The 17,890-nt window shown below is 62.4% G+C and overlaps 7 protein-coding genes across 7 annotated transcripts; 2 read left to right on the forward strand and 5 right to left on the reverse strand.

Annotated features, from left to right (window-relative positions):
* Nucleotides 1-69: 69 nt before the first annotated feature.
* On the forward strand, nt 70-3,775 carry RHTO_00215 (gram domain protein; the record flags this gene model as incomplete). The annotated part of the gene is made up of 6 exons (XM_016413899.1): nt 70-1,489; nt 1,576-1,679; nt 1,766-1,861; nt 1,979-2,525; nt 2,607-2,915; nt 2,979-3,775. The coding sequence occupies 6 exons, from the start codon at nt 70-72 to the stop codon at nt 3,773-3,775; spliced, it is 3,273 nt and encodes a 1,090-aa protein (XP_016276906.1).
* A 319-nt stretch (nt 3,776-4,094) lies between these two features.
* Nucleotides 4,095-4,582, reverse strand: RHTO_00216 (H/ACA ribonucleoprotein complex subunit 3; the record flags this gene model as incomplete). Its single annotated transcript, XM_016413900.1, has 5 exons — nt 4,095-4,128; nt 4,210-4,216; nt 4,281-4,337; nt 4,428-4,507; nt 4,566-4,582. 5 exons carry the CDS (start codon nt 4,580-4,582, stop codon nt 4,095-4,097), a joined length of 195 nt encoding a protein of 64 aa, XP_016276907.1.
* A 487-nt stretch (nt 4,583-5,069) lies between these two features.
* On the forward strand, nt 5,070-6,158 carry RHTO_00217 (pyridoxamine 5'-phosphate oxidase-like protein; the record flags this gene model as incomplete). Its single annotated transcript, XM_016413901.1, has 5 exons — nt 5,070-5,198; nt 5,262-5,392; nt 5,469-5,878; nt 5,960-6,008; nt 6,068-6,158. The coding sequence occupies 5 exons, from the start codon at nt 5,070-5,072 to the stop codon at nt 6,156-6,158; spliced, it is 810 nt and encodes a 269-aa protein (XP_016276908.1).
* Nucleotides 6,159-6,283: 125 nt separating this feature from the next.
* RHTO_00218 (calcium/calmodulin-dependent protein kinase kinase) lies at nt 6,284-9,091 on the reverse strand (the record flags this gene model as incomplete). Its single annotated transcript, XM_016413902.1, has 8 exons — nt 6,284-7,112; nt 7,170-7,257; nt 7,316-7,558; nt 7,612-7,665; nt 7,724-7,831; nt 7,943-8,035; nt 8,098-8,311; nt 8,387-9,091. 8 exons carry the CDS (start codon nt 9,089-9,091, stop codon nt 6,284-6,286), a joined length of 2,334 nt encoding a protein of 777 aa, XP_016276909.1.
* Nucleotides 9,092-9,689: 598 nt separating this feature from the next.
* Nucleotides 9,690-10,288, reverse strand: RHTO_00219 (protein of uncharacterized protein family UPF0136, transmembrane; the record flags this gene model as incomplete). The annotated part of the gene is made up of 4 exons (XM_016413903.1): nt 9,690-9,737; nt 9,829-9,908; nt 10,044-10,200; nt 10,256-10,288. The coding sequence occupies 4 exons, from the start codon at nt 10,286-10,288 to the stop codon at nt 9,690-9,692; spliced, it is 318 nt and encodes a 105-aa protein (XP_016276910.1).
* A 408-nt stretch (nt 10,289-10,696) lies between these two features.
* RHTO_00220 (protein serine/threonine kinase) lies at nt 10,697-14,488 on the reverse strand (the record flags this gene model as incomplete). The annotated part of the gene is made up of 10 exons (XM_016413904.1): nt 10,697-11,535; nt 11,581-11,682; nt 11,743-12,123; nt 12,185-12,298; nt 12,449-12,600; nt 12,662-12,812; nt 12,872-12,992; nt 13,054-13,986; nt 14,051-14,143; nt 14,240-14,488. 10 exons carry the CDS (start codon nt 14,486-14,488, stop codon nt 10,697-10,699), a joined length of 3,135 nt encoding a protein of 1,044 aa, XP_016276911.1.
* Nucleotides 14,489-15,151: 663 nt separating this feature from the next.
* On the reverse strand, nt 15,152-17,288 carry RHTO_00221 (histidyl-trna synthetase; the record flags this gene model as incomplete). Its single annotated transcript, XM_016413905.1, has 9 exons — nt 15,152-15,373; nt 15,429-15,899; nt 15,957-16,084; nt 16,140-16,233; nt 16,287-16,385; nt 16,440-16,547; nt 16,603-16,734; nt 16,795-17,010; nt 17,085-17,288. The coding sequence occupies 9 exons, from the start codon at nt 17,286-17,288 to the stop codon at nt 15,152-15,154; spliced, it is 1,674 nt and encodes a 557-aa protein (XP_016276912.1).
* Nucleotides 17,289-17,890: the final 602 nt, after the last annotated feature.

A 17,890-nucleotide genomic window follows, 5' to 3' on the forward strand; every position in this document is an offset into this window, starting at 1 on the left:
GGGAGCGAGGTGGGTCGTCCTGAAGCGACCCGCTCAACTGGCTCAGGCTGTGACTTGGACTCGTGTGCGATGCTCTCGCGGCTCAAGCGACGTGCGCCGTCCACCTCGCTCGCAGACCCGCCGCTCGACGACCCTCCCTCGCCTCCCGCAGCGAGCGACACCGCCTCACACAACGACACCACGCTCAGCTCGCCCTCGCCAGCGGGCAAGAGCACCCAGCGCAGCTTCACGACGCCCGTCAAGGGACAGGCGGACCGCGACTCGGGCAGGACGCTGTCGCCGGCGAGGGCGTACGGGACTGGCGCAGTCGGTGCGGGGAGGGCGTCGAGGAGCTCGTCGTTCGGGTCGTTCCAGGGCGAGCGAAGGACAATCAACTTGTCGTCGCCGGGAGAGCTCGGCAACAGCGGCGGGCGCGTCGACGATATCGGGCACGGCAGCCTCACCCTCGACCACCTCGCTCTTCCAGACGGATCCTCTGCACCGCTCACACTCGTCGTCCAGGCGCCCGAACTCCTGACCCATGTGGAACAACAAGTTTCGGATGGCGATGCGCCCACACCGACGGGCGATGGACCCGACCAGCGTACTCCTCTCGCAGCTCCGACCACGCTTTTCCCGCCCGCAGCGACCGGCGCAACTTCGTCTTCAGGCTCTGGTCTTGGCCCTGTCGTCCCCCACAACCGTCCGCGTTCTCACACGACATCAGAAGCCCCTCCACCCGGATGCAGCACTCGTGCAAATGGCCTCGACGCCCTCGCCAAGATCAACAACTCGACTCTCTCGCCGCACTCCGAATCTCCGACGAAGCAGCTCCGCACATCCTCTCCTCCCTCATCGTCTCGCCCCCAGTCACGCGCAGCGAGTCGACCCCTTTCGCGCAGCTCGTCGATCAACTCGCAGCAGCAGCCTGACAACCTCTCGCTTCGTCCGCCTGGAAGCGTCTCGCCTGCTCGAGGGCGCAAGGGCACCATGTCGAAGAACGGCATTGCGGGCGCTCTCGCACTGTCGGGTGTTGCGCTCGCCTCGCCAAGCCAGAGCTTGCGGCATCCTAATGTGCTGGCTCCGCTCGCGGCAGTTGGCAACGGGGCCAGCGCCCCGGTCTCTCCCGGCACTGCTTCGTCGTCAACGGAGGAAAGGCCCGCCAATCCTGCAGACGCGCCAGCTTCCGCACGCGACTCGCTCGACAACCATACCTCGCCTGCCGCCTCGGTAATAGATCATGGGCACTCGTCGCCAGGCGAGGCGCTTGTTGGCGTACCTCTCGCCACGACGTACTCGCGCGACCAGCCCTCGATGTACGATGGTGCGCTCGGAGTCGGCTCGACGCTTGGAGACCACCTGAGCGGGTTCCTCTCGATGGACCAGCTCGGCGACTTTGACGACGTCGTTAGCATGCTGGGGACGGGCTATGCGGTTGCGAGTAGTAAGCGGAATGCGGACTTCCATGCGCTGTTCAAGCATATCCCAGAGGACGATTACTTGATCGAGGGTGCGTAGCGGCCGTTCTCGCTGCCTCCCGGCTCGGGACGTACATCCCGGAGCAGACCTCCTGATCACAGCTTTCGCCGCGTATAGACTACGGCTGCGCCCTGCAGCGCGAGATCCTCATTCAAGGTCGACTCTACATTTCCGAGCACCACCTCTCCTTCTATGCCAACATCTTTGGCTGGGTCACCTCGGTGCGTCCAGATCCTTTCACAAGCCGTCGCTTCTCTGAGTTGTAATTTGCGACCGGTACTGATTTGTAGCTGTGGATCCCGCACAGCTTACCATCCCGTTCTCTGAGGTCTGCTCGATTGAGAAGCGCATGACCGCCTACGTGATCCCCAACGCCATTCAGATCGCTACGATGCACGCACGTGTGAGTCCCCGTGCCGTTATCGCCTCCGCGTTCTACCGTCCTCCCCCCCGCTCCCGCTGTACTCGCTTTTCCGCAAGTCCCGCCGCTGACCCCCTCTCTCGTCTCCCCGGCCCGCAGCACACCTTCGCCTCGTTTCTCTCGCGCGACACGACGTACGACCTAATCGGCAACATCTGGCGAATGTTCCACCCAGTCGTCCCCATGTCCGCCGCCCTCCCCGACACGCTCTCGACAAGCGGAAACTCGCATGCTGCGGGCGAGTCGGAAGACGAGGAGGCTGCTGCTACTCAGGATGCTCAGTCGAGTCCTGCGGTGGAGGGAAAAAAGGAGCGCGCGAAGAAGAGGCTGAAGGGCTTCAGGAGACCGAGGGGCGGGACGGGCGAGTCGACTGGCTCGACGAACAAGTCTGTCGACTTTGCGCTTCCCGTCGACGAGGGGTCTGCCGAGTCGAAGGGCGAAGGCGAAGCGGGCGAGGGCAAGAAGAAGGGCAAGAAGGGCGCGGTGCCGGCTCATCCACCCACGGTCGATACGTGCCCGACGCTCAAGAACCTCAAGGAGGTCTGCATGGACACGACGTTCCCTGGCGCGCCCGAGAAGATCTACAACTTGATGTTCACGAGCGGGTTCATGAAGGACTTCTGGGCCGAGAACCAAAAGCTCACCGGTGCGTGTCGCTCCGTTCTTCGTCTTGGCTTCGTTGGTTCGAGCAGCATGCTGACGAGGCGCGATTGGTCCGGATGCGCAGAGATTCAAATCGGCGACTGGGCGCCGCAAGCCTCCGGCTCGAACCTCCTCGCGCGCTCCATGTCGTACATCAAGCCCCTGAACGGCTCGATCGGGCCCAAGTCGACCAAGTGCCTCATCACCGACGAGTCTGCGCACGTCGACTTTGACGACTACGTTTGCGTCGTCACGACCACTCGGACGCCGGACGTCCCGAGCGGCAGTGCGTTCGCGGTCAAGACGAGGACGAGCATGACGTGGGCCAAGAACAACCACTGTAGGGTTGTTGTTACGACAGGCGTCGAGTGGTCCAAGAGCAGCTTCATCAAGGGTGCGTTCCCGCTCCTCCCACCGTTTCTCTCGCCGCTCTCGCTCACTCACGCTCGCTCGGCAGGAATCATTGAAAAGTCGGCGATCGACGGGCAGAAGCAATACCACACCGACCTCGAAAAGGCCATGCGGGCCTACATCCATTCTCACCGGAACGAGTTTGTCGAAGAAGGCCAAGATCCAGACGCGGCGTCCTCCGCCTCGGAAGACGAAGGTGGCTCGATCGACGGGTCTGTCGCGGGACTGGACATGGTTTCCCAAGCGCAGGCGGAGGACGCAGCGGCCAAGGCGGCGCCGAACGGCGTGTTAGGGACGGTTTGGTGCACGCTCGAACCGGCGGTCGAGACGCTCGCGAACCAGAGCGCTGCTTCACTCGCGCTCGGGGCGGTCGTCGTCGTCCTCGTATTGTCGAACTTGTGGACCCTCCGAAGCGCGGGCGGAGCGAGGGACGGGGACTTGCATCCTGCTGAGCGGGTTAGGAGGCGGAACGCAGCGGGTTTCGCGGGCGGGACGGAGCAGACTGTGGCGGGAGCGGGCGCGGGAGGGGGTGGGGACAGGACGCCGCAGGAGGTCGCAATGGCCGTCCGGGACGTCCTCCAGGATTACTTTGCGGTCCAGCATGGGATCGGTCTTCCTGCAACGGCGAGGGAGCGTCAAGCTGCGACGACGCAGGCTGAGAATGCGGGTAAGGGCAAGGGGAAGGAGGAGATGGAGGAGGAGGTGAGGGATATCGAGCTTGTGTTAGATCGGCTGGAGGAGCGGATCGGGCGGTTGAGGAGCGAGTTGCGCGAGGCGGCGGCGAGCGGGACGGGCGCGCAGGCGCAGAAGGAGACGACCGAGGCGCTGGGCGACCTTGACTGAACCCGGCTTTTCCCATCTTCCATGTACCATTACCTTTCAGACACTCCTCCTCTTCTCGACATTTCTCCTTGTACCCTCTCTTCCGCTCTCCCCCCTCTAGCCGTACTGTTGTCTTACCACCTCTGTCCCTCCATGACTTCTCTACGCTATCACGACTCCTCCGTTTTGCAACACGCTTCCCCCTCCGACTCTCTTCGAATCTCGTATCGCCCTGAGAGACGATGCGAAAAGCTAGGTGTACAATACAACGCCAAGTCGGCGGTTCAAGTCTACCCGGAGGAAAGGTACAAGCATGCGATGGAGAAGGTGGAAGGGGCACTCAGAGAGCCTTGGCGGGCTTCTGCGTGAGGAGGCTGTTGCGAGGAGGAGGAGAAGGACGGAGATCAGTAACCGTTCGTGTGGTCTTCCGAGCGGCATTCGCTGAGGGTGCTTACATTCCGACTGTGGGTGGAGAAAGAGTCAGTACAAAGAGCAGGAAGGAAGCAGGAGGAGAATGGCGACGCACAGCGCTTCTTGATCGTCACGCGGTGCCGGGAGTACTTGTCGTCGGGCGAGAAGCGGGCTGCATCGACCCACAGAGACTCCAAGAATCAGCTGCACTGTTCCAGCGAGAGCCAGCATCCGAATCGAAGGTCTTTTTCGCTCGACGCACCAGGGTGAGCAGACCGGGTAGGGAGACCAGCAGCCGTCGCCTTCTTGAGGGTGTAGAGGCGCTTGCCGTCGGCGCCGAGACTATCCTCGCAAATACGTCAGCTTGAGAGCGAGAGCCAATAGGTGGAAGCGGGCGCACGAGTACATCAAGTGCATGGCGAGAGAGGGGGAGAGGTTGAAAGGGTGTGGAGGGGTGCTAGAGACGGCGCGCCTGGGCGAGTGTGTCGAGAGACTGCGGGTGGGAGATTCCGAGAGCACGGCGGGGTCGCAGGAGCAGGTTGAGAGGAACAAGGTCAGCGAGAGTGCCGGGGAGGAGATGAAGCGGTGGCAGCTCGTCGCGGCGGTTGGCGTTTGTTTGAGCGGTCCCACGGTACATCACACAGCTGTACGAGTGAGTGCGGCTCACCTTGCGCTGGCTTGCGGGTGCCAGACGAGTGTGGCAGCGGCGTCGAGCTTCCCTGTGTGTTGCTGGTTCGCTCTTTCGGCAGAAACTAGCCACGTCGACAGACAAAACTGCTGACCGAGATCGAGTTTCGCACCTCGATCGCCCCCGCTTTCACTCTCCGAGACGACGTCGCCCTCTTCGATGCTCGCCCGCGTCGACAGCATCGCACACCACCTGACAGCGACAGCGACAGCGACGATGAAGGCACAGCAACTGCCACAGTGGGTCAGCGAACTCAGGGGACTCGTCACCCGCAACTTGAAGGAGAACAAGGATCTGGTCTCGTACGCACTCGCCTCAAAGGACATCGACTCGAACCAGCCAAGGGTGAACGGCACCCGCACGACTCTCGAATCCAGGAGCAGGCTGACGAGCGATGCACGTGCGCAGGTCCGCTACGTCGTCCATCGCGGGTTCGTCAACGAGAGGAGGAAGGACGGCGACGGGTCCGACAACCGCGTCAACGACGACGACGGCAACGAGCTCATCTCGGACAAGCTCGTCGTGACCACCGACGCCAGGCGAGTCCACCCCGATCGTGCGGGACGATGACTCCTCTCTTCGCTTCCTGCTGACCTTGAGTTTGACTCGGCGCAGGTCCCCCAAGGCTCGCCAGCTCGCAACAACACCGCAAATCGAGCTAGCCTGGTGGCTCGCCGCGACGCAGCACCAGTTCCGCATCGTCGGGAGGGCCTACATCCTCCCCAGCCCGTCCTTCTCTTCCCACCCCTCTCCCGCCTCATCCTCCGCCTCTGACCCGACCCTCTCGACCTTCTCCTTCCTCTTCCCCGGGGCCAAACTCGAACCCTACGAAGGCTTCAACTGGGAACACGAGCGCGTGCGCCAGTTCCGTAGGATGTCGCCCGAGTTGAGGGCGAGCTTCTACAGGCCTGTGCCCGGTACGACGCTTGAGAAGTGGGATGGCAAGATGGAGGACTTGCCGCAGACGCTGCCGGAGAGCGTCGAGCAGGCCGAGAACGACGAGCAGAAGAAGCAGGTCGAGGAGGGTGAGTCGAAGCGATGGCTTCGTGTGCGCCAGGTCTCTCTTCGAGACCTCGCTGACTCGCATGCTCCCTTCCCCGTCACAGCCATGAAGAACTTTGCCCTTATCGTCATCGACGCAACCGAAGTCGACCTGTGCGTTCCTCGTCCTTCGCTTCCGATCCTCGTCCGCGCTAACTGCCCCTGGCTCGCAGCGTCGACCTCGGCTCGATGCCCAACAAGCGTACGCGTTGGCTGTGCGACCAGTCCTCGGGCGAGTGGAAGGAGGAAGGACTCGTGCCGTAGCTCACCTCGCTCACTTCAGCGCTTGCTCACTTCCGTACAAGCCAAATAGACCTGTTGCCGTGCTCTCCCGCTCTCTTGCGAGCACGACAGAGAACGCAACGCCTATGCAGGTTAGCAGCTACGCCCTACTCCGGATCCTCCCACACGTCCGCGCCCGCCCCCGTCCCTCCCTTCTCATCAGGCTTGACGACCCCCGCCTCGTCCATCGCCGCACTGGGCGCCGTCGTCCCGCCCCACTCTCGAGGCTCGTCTGTCGTTCGTGGTTGCTGTCGGGGGCTGGCTGGCATAGGTGTCGGAGAATCAGAGCGACTGCGCATCTCGGTGTCTTCGTCTTCGTCTTGCTCGTCGTCCTTCGCACGCTCTGCCGACCCGCCAGAGACGGATGTAGGGGTAGACAGCGTCCAGCGCGAAGTCGCATCGCTGATCGAGAGGGACGACATGGTTGTCTGTTCGCGCGCTGCAGGACGGCGTCGACCGGCGAGGTTGTTGCGCGAAGACGAGGGCGATGGAGTTGACGAGGTTGACGAAGGGCGCAGGTCGGGCGAGGCGATTGGACTCGAGACCATCTCGGGTGAATCGACCATCACGCCTCCCCCTCGCGCCTTGGTGTCCGCCTCGACACTGTCGGTGGACGACGAACCCGCCAGAGCCGCCTCGCTCTTCCTCCTAACCATCGCAGCATTCAACAACCCCTTGAACTTGGCCGCCGCGCTCATCGCCAAAAACGCCGAGCCGCGATAAGCCGCGAGCGCGTGGTCGACTTCCTCGCCTGAGGGTTCTTGGATCTCGGTCGAGACGTTCTCTTCATATGAGGGCATCGGGTCGGTTGAGTTGAACGTGAGCCATGGGTCGGACCAAAGCGAGGGGACGGACGGGCGAGCTGAGGGAGATTTGGCGAGGAGCGAGGTGAGGAGGTTGCGGAGGGGTTCGGAGACGGTGGAAGGGATGTCGACGCTGCGATACGTTGGGTTAGCTAGGATGGATATGAGGCGGGAGGAGGACTTGACTCACGGGTCCTCCCGGATTTGGCGGAAGAGCTCGATAGGGTCCTCGGCTTGGAAGGGCAAGCGACCAGTCACAAGGGCGTAGAGCGTTGCGCCTGCGAACACAACATCGTCAGCTACTTCGCAACTGATGCTCAAGGTAGACGAACGCACCTAGACTCCACACATCGCAAGCGTATCCAACCTTCCCATCCTCCAGCTTCAAGCCCTCTTCCTCCTCTTCATCCTCCTTCTTGCTCGACGGAAGCAACTCAGGCGCCATGTAAGCCGGACTGCCCGCGACCGACAGGTTGCCCGGCTTGTCCATCGCCGAAGGCTGAGGCGTTTGCGCGAACTTGGAGACGCCAAAGTCAACCAGCTTGACGTGCGTGCGGGCGAGGTCGGAGAAGAGGGCGTCTGCGCGAAAGGCATCAGTTGCTGCTGCGCAAGTGAGAGGTCGGTGGACGCACTGTCAGGCTTGATATCGCGGTGGATGATCTCGTTGTGATGCAAGTAGGCAATCCCTGCGCGTCAAGCGAGAGTCAGTGCAAGCAAAAGGCGTCGGAAGGGACGTCAACGCACCCAACACGAGTTGCCGGAAGATCAGCCGCGCCTCTTCCTCTGTGTAAGGCTTGACCTCCTCGCCGTCCTTCAGCTTGAGGATCGGTCCGCCTTCGCAAAGCTCCATGACTGCGCGCAAACCGTCAGCTCTACTTGACGATGCGTACAAGCAACTGACACACCAACTGCAGGAATGTGCGTCAGCAGTCTGGCCTGTCAGAGAGGTCGAGAGAAACGCACTCAGCAACGCATCGTCTGAAGTCACGTCGATGACCTCGTGAACAGAGGCCAAATTCGGGTGGTCGACCTTCTTCATGATAGCAACCTCCGTTTCTGCGCGCTTGAGAGGTGAGCAAAGTGTTGTCTGAAGACGAAAAAGCGGAATCTCGACGCACTGACGAGATCCAGGTTGTCCGGTCCAGCCGTATCTGGATCATCCGCCGCCGCCTGCAGGATCCGCGACGCAGACGTAGCGCCTCCTCGCCCTCGCCCTCGTCCGCGACCTCGTCCGCGACCTCGGCCGTTCATTCGATCCGCTTGTCGCTCTCTCCGCAACGCTTCTGCCGCTGCAATCTGCCGTAGTCGCCGTTTCGAGAACTCCTTGATGGCCTGAACGAGAAGGAGTGTTAGCGCGAGGTTGTCAGAGTCGAGGAGTCGTGCGAGAACCGCCCGAAAGCAACGCACATAGGCATGTCCCGTCTCGCGATCGATCGCCTTCTCGACAGTCGCGTACGATCCCCTCCCCAACACCTCTCCCAGGACGTAATGGTTCACACTGCGCACCCCATCCGGCCCTTCGACCGCGAATGCGTTCAGCGTCTCGCGGAAAGACCTGGATCCCGTGGACGAGCTTCTCCGGTGGTGACCGCGCGGCGGCCGGTGTGGAGAGCGTGACCGCGGGTCTGTGACGGTAAGATTTGGCGAGGAAGGGTACAGGCGGGGTGTTGAGCTGGTTGAGGCTGCTGGCGAGCGCGAGTCAGACGGAGTTGCGGGCCGTTCGAAGGGAGGAGGGGAGGCCGTGAGAGGGTCGATGGGTGTTGGCGGGATGACATAGTGTGAGATTGAAGGCGGTTCAGAGACCACAAGCTGTCGCAGCTTCGGCACAGGCGCTATGGGCGGCGAGAGAGCAGCCGGCGAGGTCGCAGGTGGAAGAGGCGCAGAGCTGGCGTCGTCGCTCGCCTGGACGGATGGCGGGTGGCTCTTTGGCAGTTCTGGAGCTGTCAAGGGCGCTGCAAAGTTCAAGGCGGGCAGCTCGTGCGGTGGAGTCGCCGCTTTGTGCTGCTGATCGGATGTGAGGACTGGAGGAGGTGGACTCGGCGAGCGGCCATCGTTCGAGTCGCTGCCGATGCCGCAGAACAGCGTCGAGATGATTTTGCTGATCGGCGCCATCCCAGCGCACTCAGCGAGCGTGTGAGGAGAGCGAAGCCAGCGTCGCACCTGAACGGCCCAAATTCAGGCATCCCTTTCGCTGATCGCCCTCTCTTCGGCCAGACACGCCTCAGCGTCGTCATTCCATGCACAGAACAGCCACGCGCTGTACGTAGAGCCTGCCGCCGAAGAGCGATCTCGAAAGCCCGACCAGCCCTTTCGCAAGGTCTTCTCGGCTGCCTCCAGTCCGTTGCGAGAGTGTGCTGGACGTGCTTCAGGCTACGGAACCTCACGACCAAGCGCAGATTCCAGGCGGGACCAGGTGGAAGCGGTAGGAGGAGGCAGCGAAGCAGAGACAGCCGTGGGACGCAGGGCTGCTGTACAGAATCCTCGTACCAAACCAAGAGCGCGACCGAGCAAGAACCGCAGGCGCTCGCGAGACTGCGCGTTGGACATGGCTTGATTGAGCGGAAGCGGCTCGGAGGAGCGGACAAGAGCGAAGAAGGACGGTAATTGCTGAAGCAAAGCAGTGGCTCCTGACAGCGACTAGCGACCAGTCTTGCCCGGCAGTCCTGTCGAATCAAGCAGCTGCAATGCATGTCTCTGTCGCCGTCGTTCGTTACGCCAAGCGCTGGCCGAAGCGGTAGAGGAGGGTGAGGGAGAGGAGCTGTCGCGGGGAAAGAGCAGGTGTCAGCCTCTCGACAACCTCTCCCACTTCTCATTCAGCTCACGCCGTCAGGAAACGAATCAGCACTCACCGTAACGAGACCCGCCGGCATGAATTTCCTCCCCCGAACGAACCGTAGACCCATCACGACGGCGAGAAGCGCGCTGACGCCTGTGGTACGGAAGCGCGAGGTCAGCATGCTCCTTCATCGTGCTCGCCGTTGCCCTCTCGGCGCGGAAAGCCAGCAACAACGCCTGTACCCGCCTTCCCATCTTCATCAGCGAGATGTGGGGTAGGACGACACACCAACGACAACCTGCACGTTCTGCCTGTCGAAACGCTGCTGCTGCACGCCGTACGCTAGCAGAGCGCCTGATCCGCCCCCTGCGATCAGCGACGCGACACTCCCACGCCGCAAGAAACCGAGAAGCCCGCCGAGGGAGATGAGGGCTGAGGAGACGAACTGCGCAGGTTGGAGAGTCAGCAGCGCTCGTGCAGGATGAGGCTAGTATGCGCACGCCGAAGAGCGTGTCGTTGTCGAGGTTCGACATGGTGAGGGTGAAGAGCAGGAGGAAGAGGACGCTCGAGTGTGCGTGGTCGGATGTCTGGAGACATCGGCCGCCTTGGTCGTGAGAGACGCGCGGCATGACATTGCAATCGTGCAAGAACGAGTGAGGGAGGACAACGACGTGAGGAGGGAAGCCTGCAAAATGCGAAAGGGCGTGCGAACCAGGGACGGCGTAAGGCTGCAAGTAAGGTACTGACGACGAGGATAGCTAAGATGCGTGTGCAAGAAAGGGTAAGACGCGGTTGCGAAAGAGAGGTATGCAGCCGGGAAACGAAAGGCGAAGTCGTGAGGTCGTCAAGGGTCGTCAAAGTTGCACTAGACGGCGGCGAAAACGTCGGGCGGGGTCAGGCGGGTATCGTAAGGTCGTGATAAGCGTAGGAGCGAGAACGAATCACGCTTTGTTGCTGGAGAGGAAAGCCGACTTGGTGAGTTTCTTGATTGTCGAGCCGCCCTTCCGCGGGGTGCGGTTCTCCTGCTCGGTCGACGTAGCCGACGGCGCCAAGCTCGTCTTTGATGTCTTTCCACCAATGCGCGGCGAGGGCGGCGCCACTTTGAGGCCGTTCGAGATGGCGTACAGGCCGGCGTCGAGTGAGCGCTGCGGACGCAAGCCGTCGCCCTTCCCGCTTGCGGTGGACCGGACAGACGCGAGTCGTCGCATACCGCCGAGAGGACGAGGAGAGGAGGGGGGTTCAGGGGTAGTCGCAGGCGAGATGGGCATGGCAGAGTTGGAGGACGCGATCGAGCCTGCTCGCGAGTTGTGGCGCGAGGCTTGCCGCGAGAAGGGCGGGCGGAGAGGCGACGCGAGGGGCTGGAGGACGAGGCGATACCGGTCGCGGAAGCCTCGCTGCCACAACGTGGCCTCGCGACCACCGTTGCGAACCGAAGCGACAACGGAGGTCTCGACCATGTCCCATTCGGCGTCAGATCCCTCCTCGTCCTCCTCCACAACGATGGCGGTCGAGTGCTTGGCGACAGTGTGCTCAGGAAGCGGCTCGAGGTTGCTGCGGGCCGAGACCTGACGAGCGCGACCGAGTTCAGGCGAAAGAGACGGGGCCGTCGTTGTGGAGGTGGCGTCCGTCTCGACCGAGTCGCTCATCGTGTCGCCGCTGGTCGACGTGCCCTGCGAGACCTCCTGCTCGTGCTGGACAGGCGGCGCAGCAGCGATCGCTTCGGCGGGCGGAGTCATCGAGTCTTCATCCATGGCGGACGGAGTCGTGGGCTCGGCCTCGGCTGGAACGCACGCCGGCTCGCGCCTGATACCGTCGATCTCCGCACTGTCGAGAGCAGGAGACTCCTCGACTTCCTCCTCGCTCTCCTCGTCCGAGTCCTCCATACGGTGGCGATGCAGGGAAGCCGAGTCGCGGCCGTAGTACGAGTCTGTGAGATCGGTTATCAGTCAGCGAGCCACCTGAGAGCGTTCACAAGAGGCGAGCGCACAGCCGTCGAAGACATCGCGACCGTTCGCGTCGAAAGCGGGCTGCGGCTCGCCTTTCGGCTCGTCGCGGTCGTTCCCAGGCTCGTGAAGCGGATCGGTGCCGCGAACCTCGGGCGGCATTTGGAGGAAGGCGTCGTCAAATTGCGAAGTGTCGGTCGGGTCGTCCGGGTTGAGCTTCGGAACAAAAGGCGGCGCGTAGCGCTTCAGGCGGATGAAGTCCCATGAGATCATGTTGAAGTACCGCATGCGCTTGAGGCGAGGTATCGTGATGCGGAGGACGGGATCGCGCTGCAGCATGCCGCGTATGAGGGCGCGAGTGTCCGGGTCGAACTGGCGGCTCCGCTCGTCGAAGCGCAGGTCGTCGTGCAGGACGCGGCGGTACACTGCGGAGTACGTACGTCAGCTTTTCGGGAGCGAGTAGTGGAAGAGCGAGAGACAACTGACTGGTCGCGTGGTTGTCGGCCATGAAGGGTGTCACGCCGGCGAGCATCTCGTACAGCATCGTCCCAGCGCTCCAGATGTCGCATTCGTAGCTGTACGGCTCGCCGAGGAGGACCTCTGCGAGATGGACAGGTCAGCGAAGGCGCGGTGAGAAGTTCAGAAGGAAGGAAGGCCTGCCGGGTGCGAGGTATTCAGCCGTTCCGCAGAAGGTCGTCGTCGTTTCGCGATACGTGCCGAGCCACGATGCGACAGGAGGCGTCGATGCACTGCGGGACGGGTGGTCGAGCCAGTGCGGGCGAGGCAGACCGTCTGTCGCCGACGGGATGACCTGATTGTGCCCGAAGTCTTTCGACAGGCCGAAGTCGGTGAGGACAATGTGGCCGTCGGCGGCGATAAGGACGTTCTCGGGCTTGAGGTCACTGTCAAGCGCGAGGCTAGATGAGCGGGAGTCTCGCCTGGCTGAGGAGAGCAAGGGCGCACCGGTAGATGATGCCGGCGCGATGCAGACCCTCGACACCTTCGATAATTTCGGAGATGTAGAAGCGAGCGCGGTCACGACCGAGACAGCCCCAGTTGGCGAGCTGCGAAGCGAGATCCGCGCCGGGGTGGAAGTCCAAGGCGAGGTAGAGTGCTGAGGCGAGGGATGCGCGAGTGAGCGCCGCTACTGCGGAAAACATCGGATGAACTCACTGTCTTCGTCGTGGAAGGAGTAGTGCAGGCGGACGACGAAAGGGTTCGACTTGTCTCTCGCGCAAGTCTTGAGGACCGACTGCTCGGTGCGAGTGTGCTCGAGCTCGCGGTGGGCGAGGACCTGCGCATGGTGCACCTGTCAGCGCTCAGTGTTTGGAACATGGAAGAGGGAGCGAGCGCACATGGCGCTTCGTAATGGCCTTGAGCGCGAACAAGTCCTCGGTGTCCTTCTTGCGAACGAGCAAAACCTTGCCGGCGCAACCCTTTCCGAGCACGCGCAGGATTTCAAAAGCGTCGATCGTCATCGACTTCGAGCGCTTCTCCACCGTTGTGGTCGAGACGTCCGACACCGACCGTGTCATGCCAGCCGAGGTCAAAGGTGCGAGGTCGCGGCGTACGGCGTCGGCGGTCGCGGGACGGACTGGCGCAGCATGAGCCGCAGGCGTAACCGAAGCGCCGGTCGCTGACTCGCCATCTGGCTCAAGGACGGATGATTGCTCCGGAGAATCCGAGACGGCAACAGGCTCACTTGGCGCGCTGCCCTGCTCGTTCGCGTCGAAGAGAACCATCTCGACGTTGGCGGGTGTAGAAGACGACGCGACATCGGCAGGCGAACCCATGCTCACGTCGACGGCGACATCGCTCGCTAGCGGCTGTTCCGTCCCGAGCGGCGCGGTGGATGGCTGGACGGTTGCATTGGGCTCGGCGCGGTCCTCAACAGTCTGCAGAGTCGTCCGCGCGACGAAAGGCGATTCGAGACTGTCCTTGCCGCCGAGATGGAGGGTCTGGTCGCTGCGTGCCCGCTTGATGCGCCGCTCGATGCGCGCACTCTCGAGGTCGTCGCGCCGGACGGCGAAGAACTTCTGCCAAGCCACGTGTTGTCGGAGTGTCGAGTCGAGGGAAGCCTTGGTGAGCATCGCGCCGAGCTCCTTCGTGTCGATCGCAACGGCGCGAGAGTCGCGACTGCCGCCGAAAGAGGAGAAGGACGGCGGGCCGTTGCGGCGAGGGCTGAGTGTGCGAGTAAGCGAAGCGAGGACTTTGCTTCGCTTCTTTGGCGTTGCGGGCGGCGGAGGAGGCGGACGTTCAGGAAGACTGTCGGGAAATTGAGCGCGTAGCTGAGTAAGACGAGGTCAGCGCGTCTTCGTATCATAGGCAGGACGACGAGCAACTGCTGCTCACCCGTGCTTCGAGGTCGACAATCTCGCTCAGCTTGCGACTCAAGGTGAGGCTCGAAGTCGGCGTCGAGACGTAAACCGTCAAAACCGGATCGGGCTAGCAGGTGAAAGCCAGTCAGCCTAATGCCGCGATACAGGGGATGCGTAGACTCGCCTTGCGATTTCGCGATCTCGCTTTTGCGCCTTCTGCGACCGTGACGCTCCAACCTGCCTCGCTCTCCCTCAAACCCTGCAGACCCCGCAGCTCGTCGTCGACCACAGCCTGATCCGCCGCATCTCTCGCCTGGGCATCCTCCTCGAACAGTGAAGGACTCGCTCGGGATCGTCGCACGCCGGTAGCACCGTTCGCCACCGTCGAGAACTTGTTGTCGGCTGAGGAGGGCGGTGCAAGGCCGGTTTCGATGAGCGAGGCGAGCCAGGAGTGAGAGTTGCGTAGGGACATCAGTTCGTTCTGTGTAGTAAGAGCATGGTCAGCTTGTTCGGCGGGCGCTCGGGTGAACTCGAGGCTTGCGACAACTCACGAGAGGTACGAGCGGGGTACACGGGTCACTGGGTGAAGCGGTCAGCCGTAGGCGCGACAAGACGGCCCCTACAGAGCTCCAGTAGGTTTTGCCGAGGCTCTGCGACTGCTGGACCGGGCTGCGACGCGCCGAGGAAGTGTTGGGATCCGATGTTGAGGCGGGAGGAGGTGGGGGAGAAGGACTGTTGGCACCGTGCGGCAGGGAATGCGGTTGTACTGTCTGGGCGAGTCTGAAGAGCCCGATAGAGCAGCTGAGCGAGGTCACAGCGAGCGAGCGAGGCGAGAGAAGCGAGGAAGAGGTGCGTGAAAGAAGGCCAAAGCGAGCGAGCTGAGGTGGCACGATTCGCTGGAAGCGAGAAGGACTCAGGCCGCATGGCATACTCTCAGGAAGGACAAAGGGAAGGCGCGGACCGGACGCGAGAAGTTTCGCGGCGAGAAGAGTCGATGGTTCTCGAGGAGGAGAACGTTGTCGCCGTCGACGAGTGCAGGCTGACCCGTCGCCGTGATCCATTGGCATGACTGTTCGTATTACTGTCTAGTGTCACCCTCTACCGCACCGGAAGCAGCTGGCGCCGCCGCGACGCCCTACTTCTTCCCGAGCTTCTCGAGAAGCCACGGGACGAGCTCCTCGCGCTTGAGCTCGATGTCGTTGCCCGACCCAAGCTCCTTGCCGACCTGCGGCTTGACACGGATCGTGCCCTTGGCGAGTTCGGACGGCGAGACCTGGACGGCGTACGGGATCTTCTCCTTGTCGATGACCTCGAACTGCTTCGGCAGCTTAGGCTTGGCTTTGTACATGAACTCGGCCTGCACCAGCGCATGTCAGTTGTAGGAGAGGTGGGAGAGGCGTTGAAGGACGCACCTTGATACCCGCAGCCCACAACTCCTTGCACACCTTCATGCGCTCCTCCAGCAAGCCGTCTCCGAGACTCATGACAAAGACCTCGGTCGCCTTCGCCCGTCCCGCCGCCTCACCCTTCTCCTGCGCCTTCCGCAACAGAATGGAGAACAACCGCTCGACACCGAACGAGATGCCGACGCAGGGGATCTTGCCTGCCGCGCCGCCGCTCGCAAACATGCCAACGAGCTCGTCGTACCGTCCTCCCGCGGCGATCGACCCGACGCCGATCGTCGACTCGTCGATGTCGGCCTCCTCGTCAGCGTTGAGTGCGGGCTTCTTGCCCTTGACGTCCGCTTTTTGCTGGGCCGGGGTCGGGACGGCTTCGGGTTTGGGCGCAACGGGGACGGGAGGGGCGGAGCCTTCGGTGACGGCTTCGTAGATGACGCCGGTGTAGTAGTCAAGGCCGCGAGCAAGCGAGAGGTCGAACGAAACCTGCGAGGAAAGGCGAGTCAGCAGCTGCAGAACGACGAAACCCTCGCTCCAACGCACTCGAGGGGTCGCGCCGTAGATGTCGAGGTACTTGAACAGCAGTGCCATGTCGTTCAGTCCCTCGACAGCCGACTTGTTCTTCGTCAACCGCTCGTCCTGCTTGAGCTGCTCGACGAGTTCGGGTCCACCTACAAACTGGGGGTTCAGCGGGGTCTTGGTACAGAATAGAAGAGCAAGACGCACCCTTCAGCTTGACATACTCGCCGATGCGGTCCGCGACGTCGCCTGCCAGTCCCTTCTCCTCCGTCATCTCCTTCCGAACGTCCTCCCAAGGCATCTGCAGTTCTAGTCGTCAGCGGAGTCCCTGGCAAGCCAGAAAAACGGTGGGACCTTGTCAAGCTTGTCGACTGCTGATGAGATGGTGCGAATCTTGTCGGCGGGAACGCCGCAAACAGCGAAGATGCCGTCGAGGATTTTGCGGTGGTTGAGCTGTTTAGCGACGGTTAGCACGGTCACTCGCGCAAAGTGGCCTCGCTAGCGCACCTTGATTGTAAACTCTCCGATCTCGAGTGCCTCGAGAACCTCGCAGGTGATCGCGAGGCACTCTGCGTCCGGGAGCATCGGGTCGTAGACGCCGGCAATGTCGAAGTCCTGCGAATGCCGCTCATCAACCTAGCCGCTGTAGACAGCGACCGCGTCGACGTACACATTGGTAGAACTCGCGCATACGACCCTTGCTCATGGCGGGCTGGTCGCGGCGGTAGACCTTGGCAATGTGGTAGCGCTTGATGTTCGGGTACTGGGTGCCGTTCATAGCGAGGAAGCGGGCAAAGGGGACCTGCGTAAGCAATAACGTCAGTACGGACGGGATGAGCTATTTGCAGAGCCCGCTGCGCACCGTCAAGTCGTACCGAAGCGAGCACAATTCTCCGCCCTGGTCCTGAAGGTCGTAGATGAGCTTGCTGTCCTCGCCGTACTTGCCGGAGAGGATCTCCTTGAGCTCGAAGACGGGAGTGTCGATCGTCACACCGCCGTGAAGCTCGAAGACTTCGGTGATCTTGCGGAAGATGGCCTGGCGAAGGTACATGTCGGAGGGGTGCCAGTCTTTGGTGCCCTGCGCATCCGCACGAATGCTGCAATCAGCTCGTAGTCCTTCATAAGCACTTTCTACGGTCCAACGGAGCGCACCTTGGGCGTCTTGAGCGTGAACTTGCTCCCCTTCTTGCCCTTCGAGTCGTCTGCGCCCGTGAGCTTGGCGAGCGCCGCCTTGAGCTCCTTGAGCGTTAGGACCTCCTTCTGTACTTCCTCTGCTGCAGCCTTGTCCTCCTTGAGCTTGCGCACGAGCGAGCCCTGCTCACTGATGCGGGCGTTGAGGTCTGCGGCGGTCGACATGGCGCTGGCGATGACGGAGCGTACGAGGCGGGGTGTAGCAAAAGTCAGGCGCTGTGTGAGACTCCTCAGCAGCATGCAACGCTCGCCAGCAAGCCAGAAAGAGCGGGTCGCGAGGGTGTCCACTTCCAACCTTCGTCTCGTCCCGCTCTTCGACCTCTACCGCTCACTTGGGTGCCGGGCGAGGCATCGAGCCCAGGTGTAGGGTTGCGAGCAAGCGCAGTCTGAATTCCTAGAGAGCGCTCTCGCAAATCCTCGAGCCCGCCCGTCGAGGATTTGCGGTCGTCGACTTCGACTCGCTCTCGCAGAGTTGACCTCTCTCCTCGTCTTCCTCGCTCTCAACGCCCAGGCTAGCGTCTGAGAGCTCGACAGCGTTCTTTCGACCCGCCGCCGTCCCCATTTTGCGCCTCCAGTACGTAGCACGCACGCGAGCTGTCCCTCCCACCTCCCCGGAGTTGCCTCCCCAGCTTCGCTGCCCGGCCGCGACCTTTTCGAGCTCCCTGCAGGCCGGGTGGTGGTCCAGAGAGTCGCCTCTCTCTCCCCCACCCTCACGAGCTGACGCCCCTCTCCACTCTCGCTCGAATTGGACAGCACGGAGCGCAGTC

This window comes from Rhodotorula toruloides (assembly GCF_000320785.1).
Source record: "Rhodotorula toruloides NP11 unplaced genomic scaffold Scaffold1, whole genome shotgun sequence".
Taxonomy (NCBI): domain Eukaryota; kingdom Fungi; phylum Basidiomycota; class Microbotryomycetes; order Sporidiobolales; family Sporidiobolaceae; genus Rhodotorula; species Rhodotorula toruloides.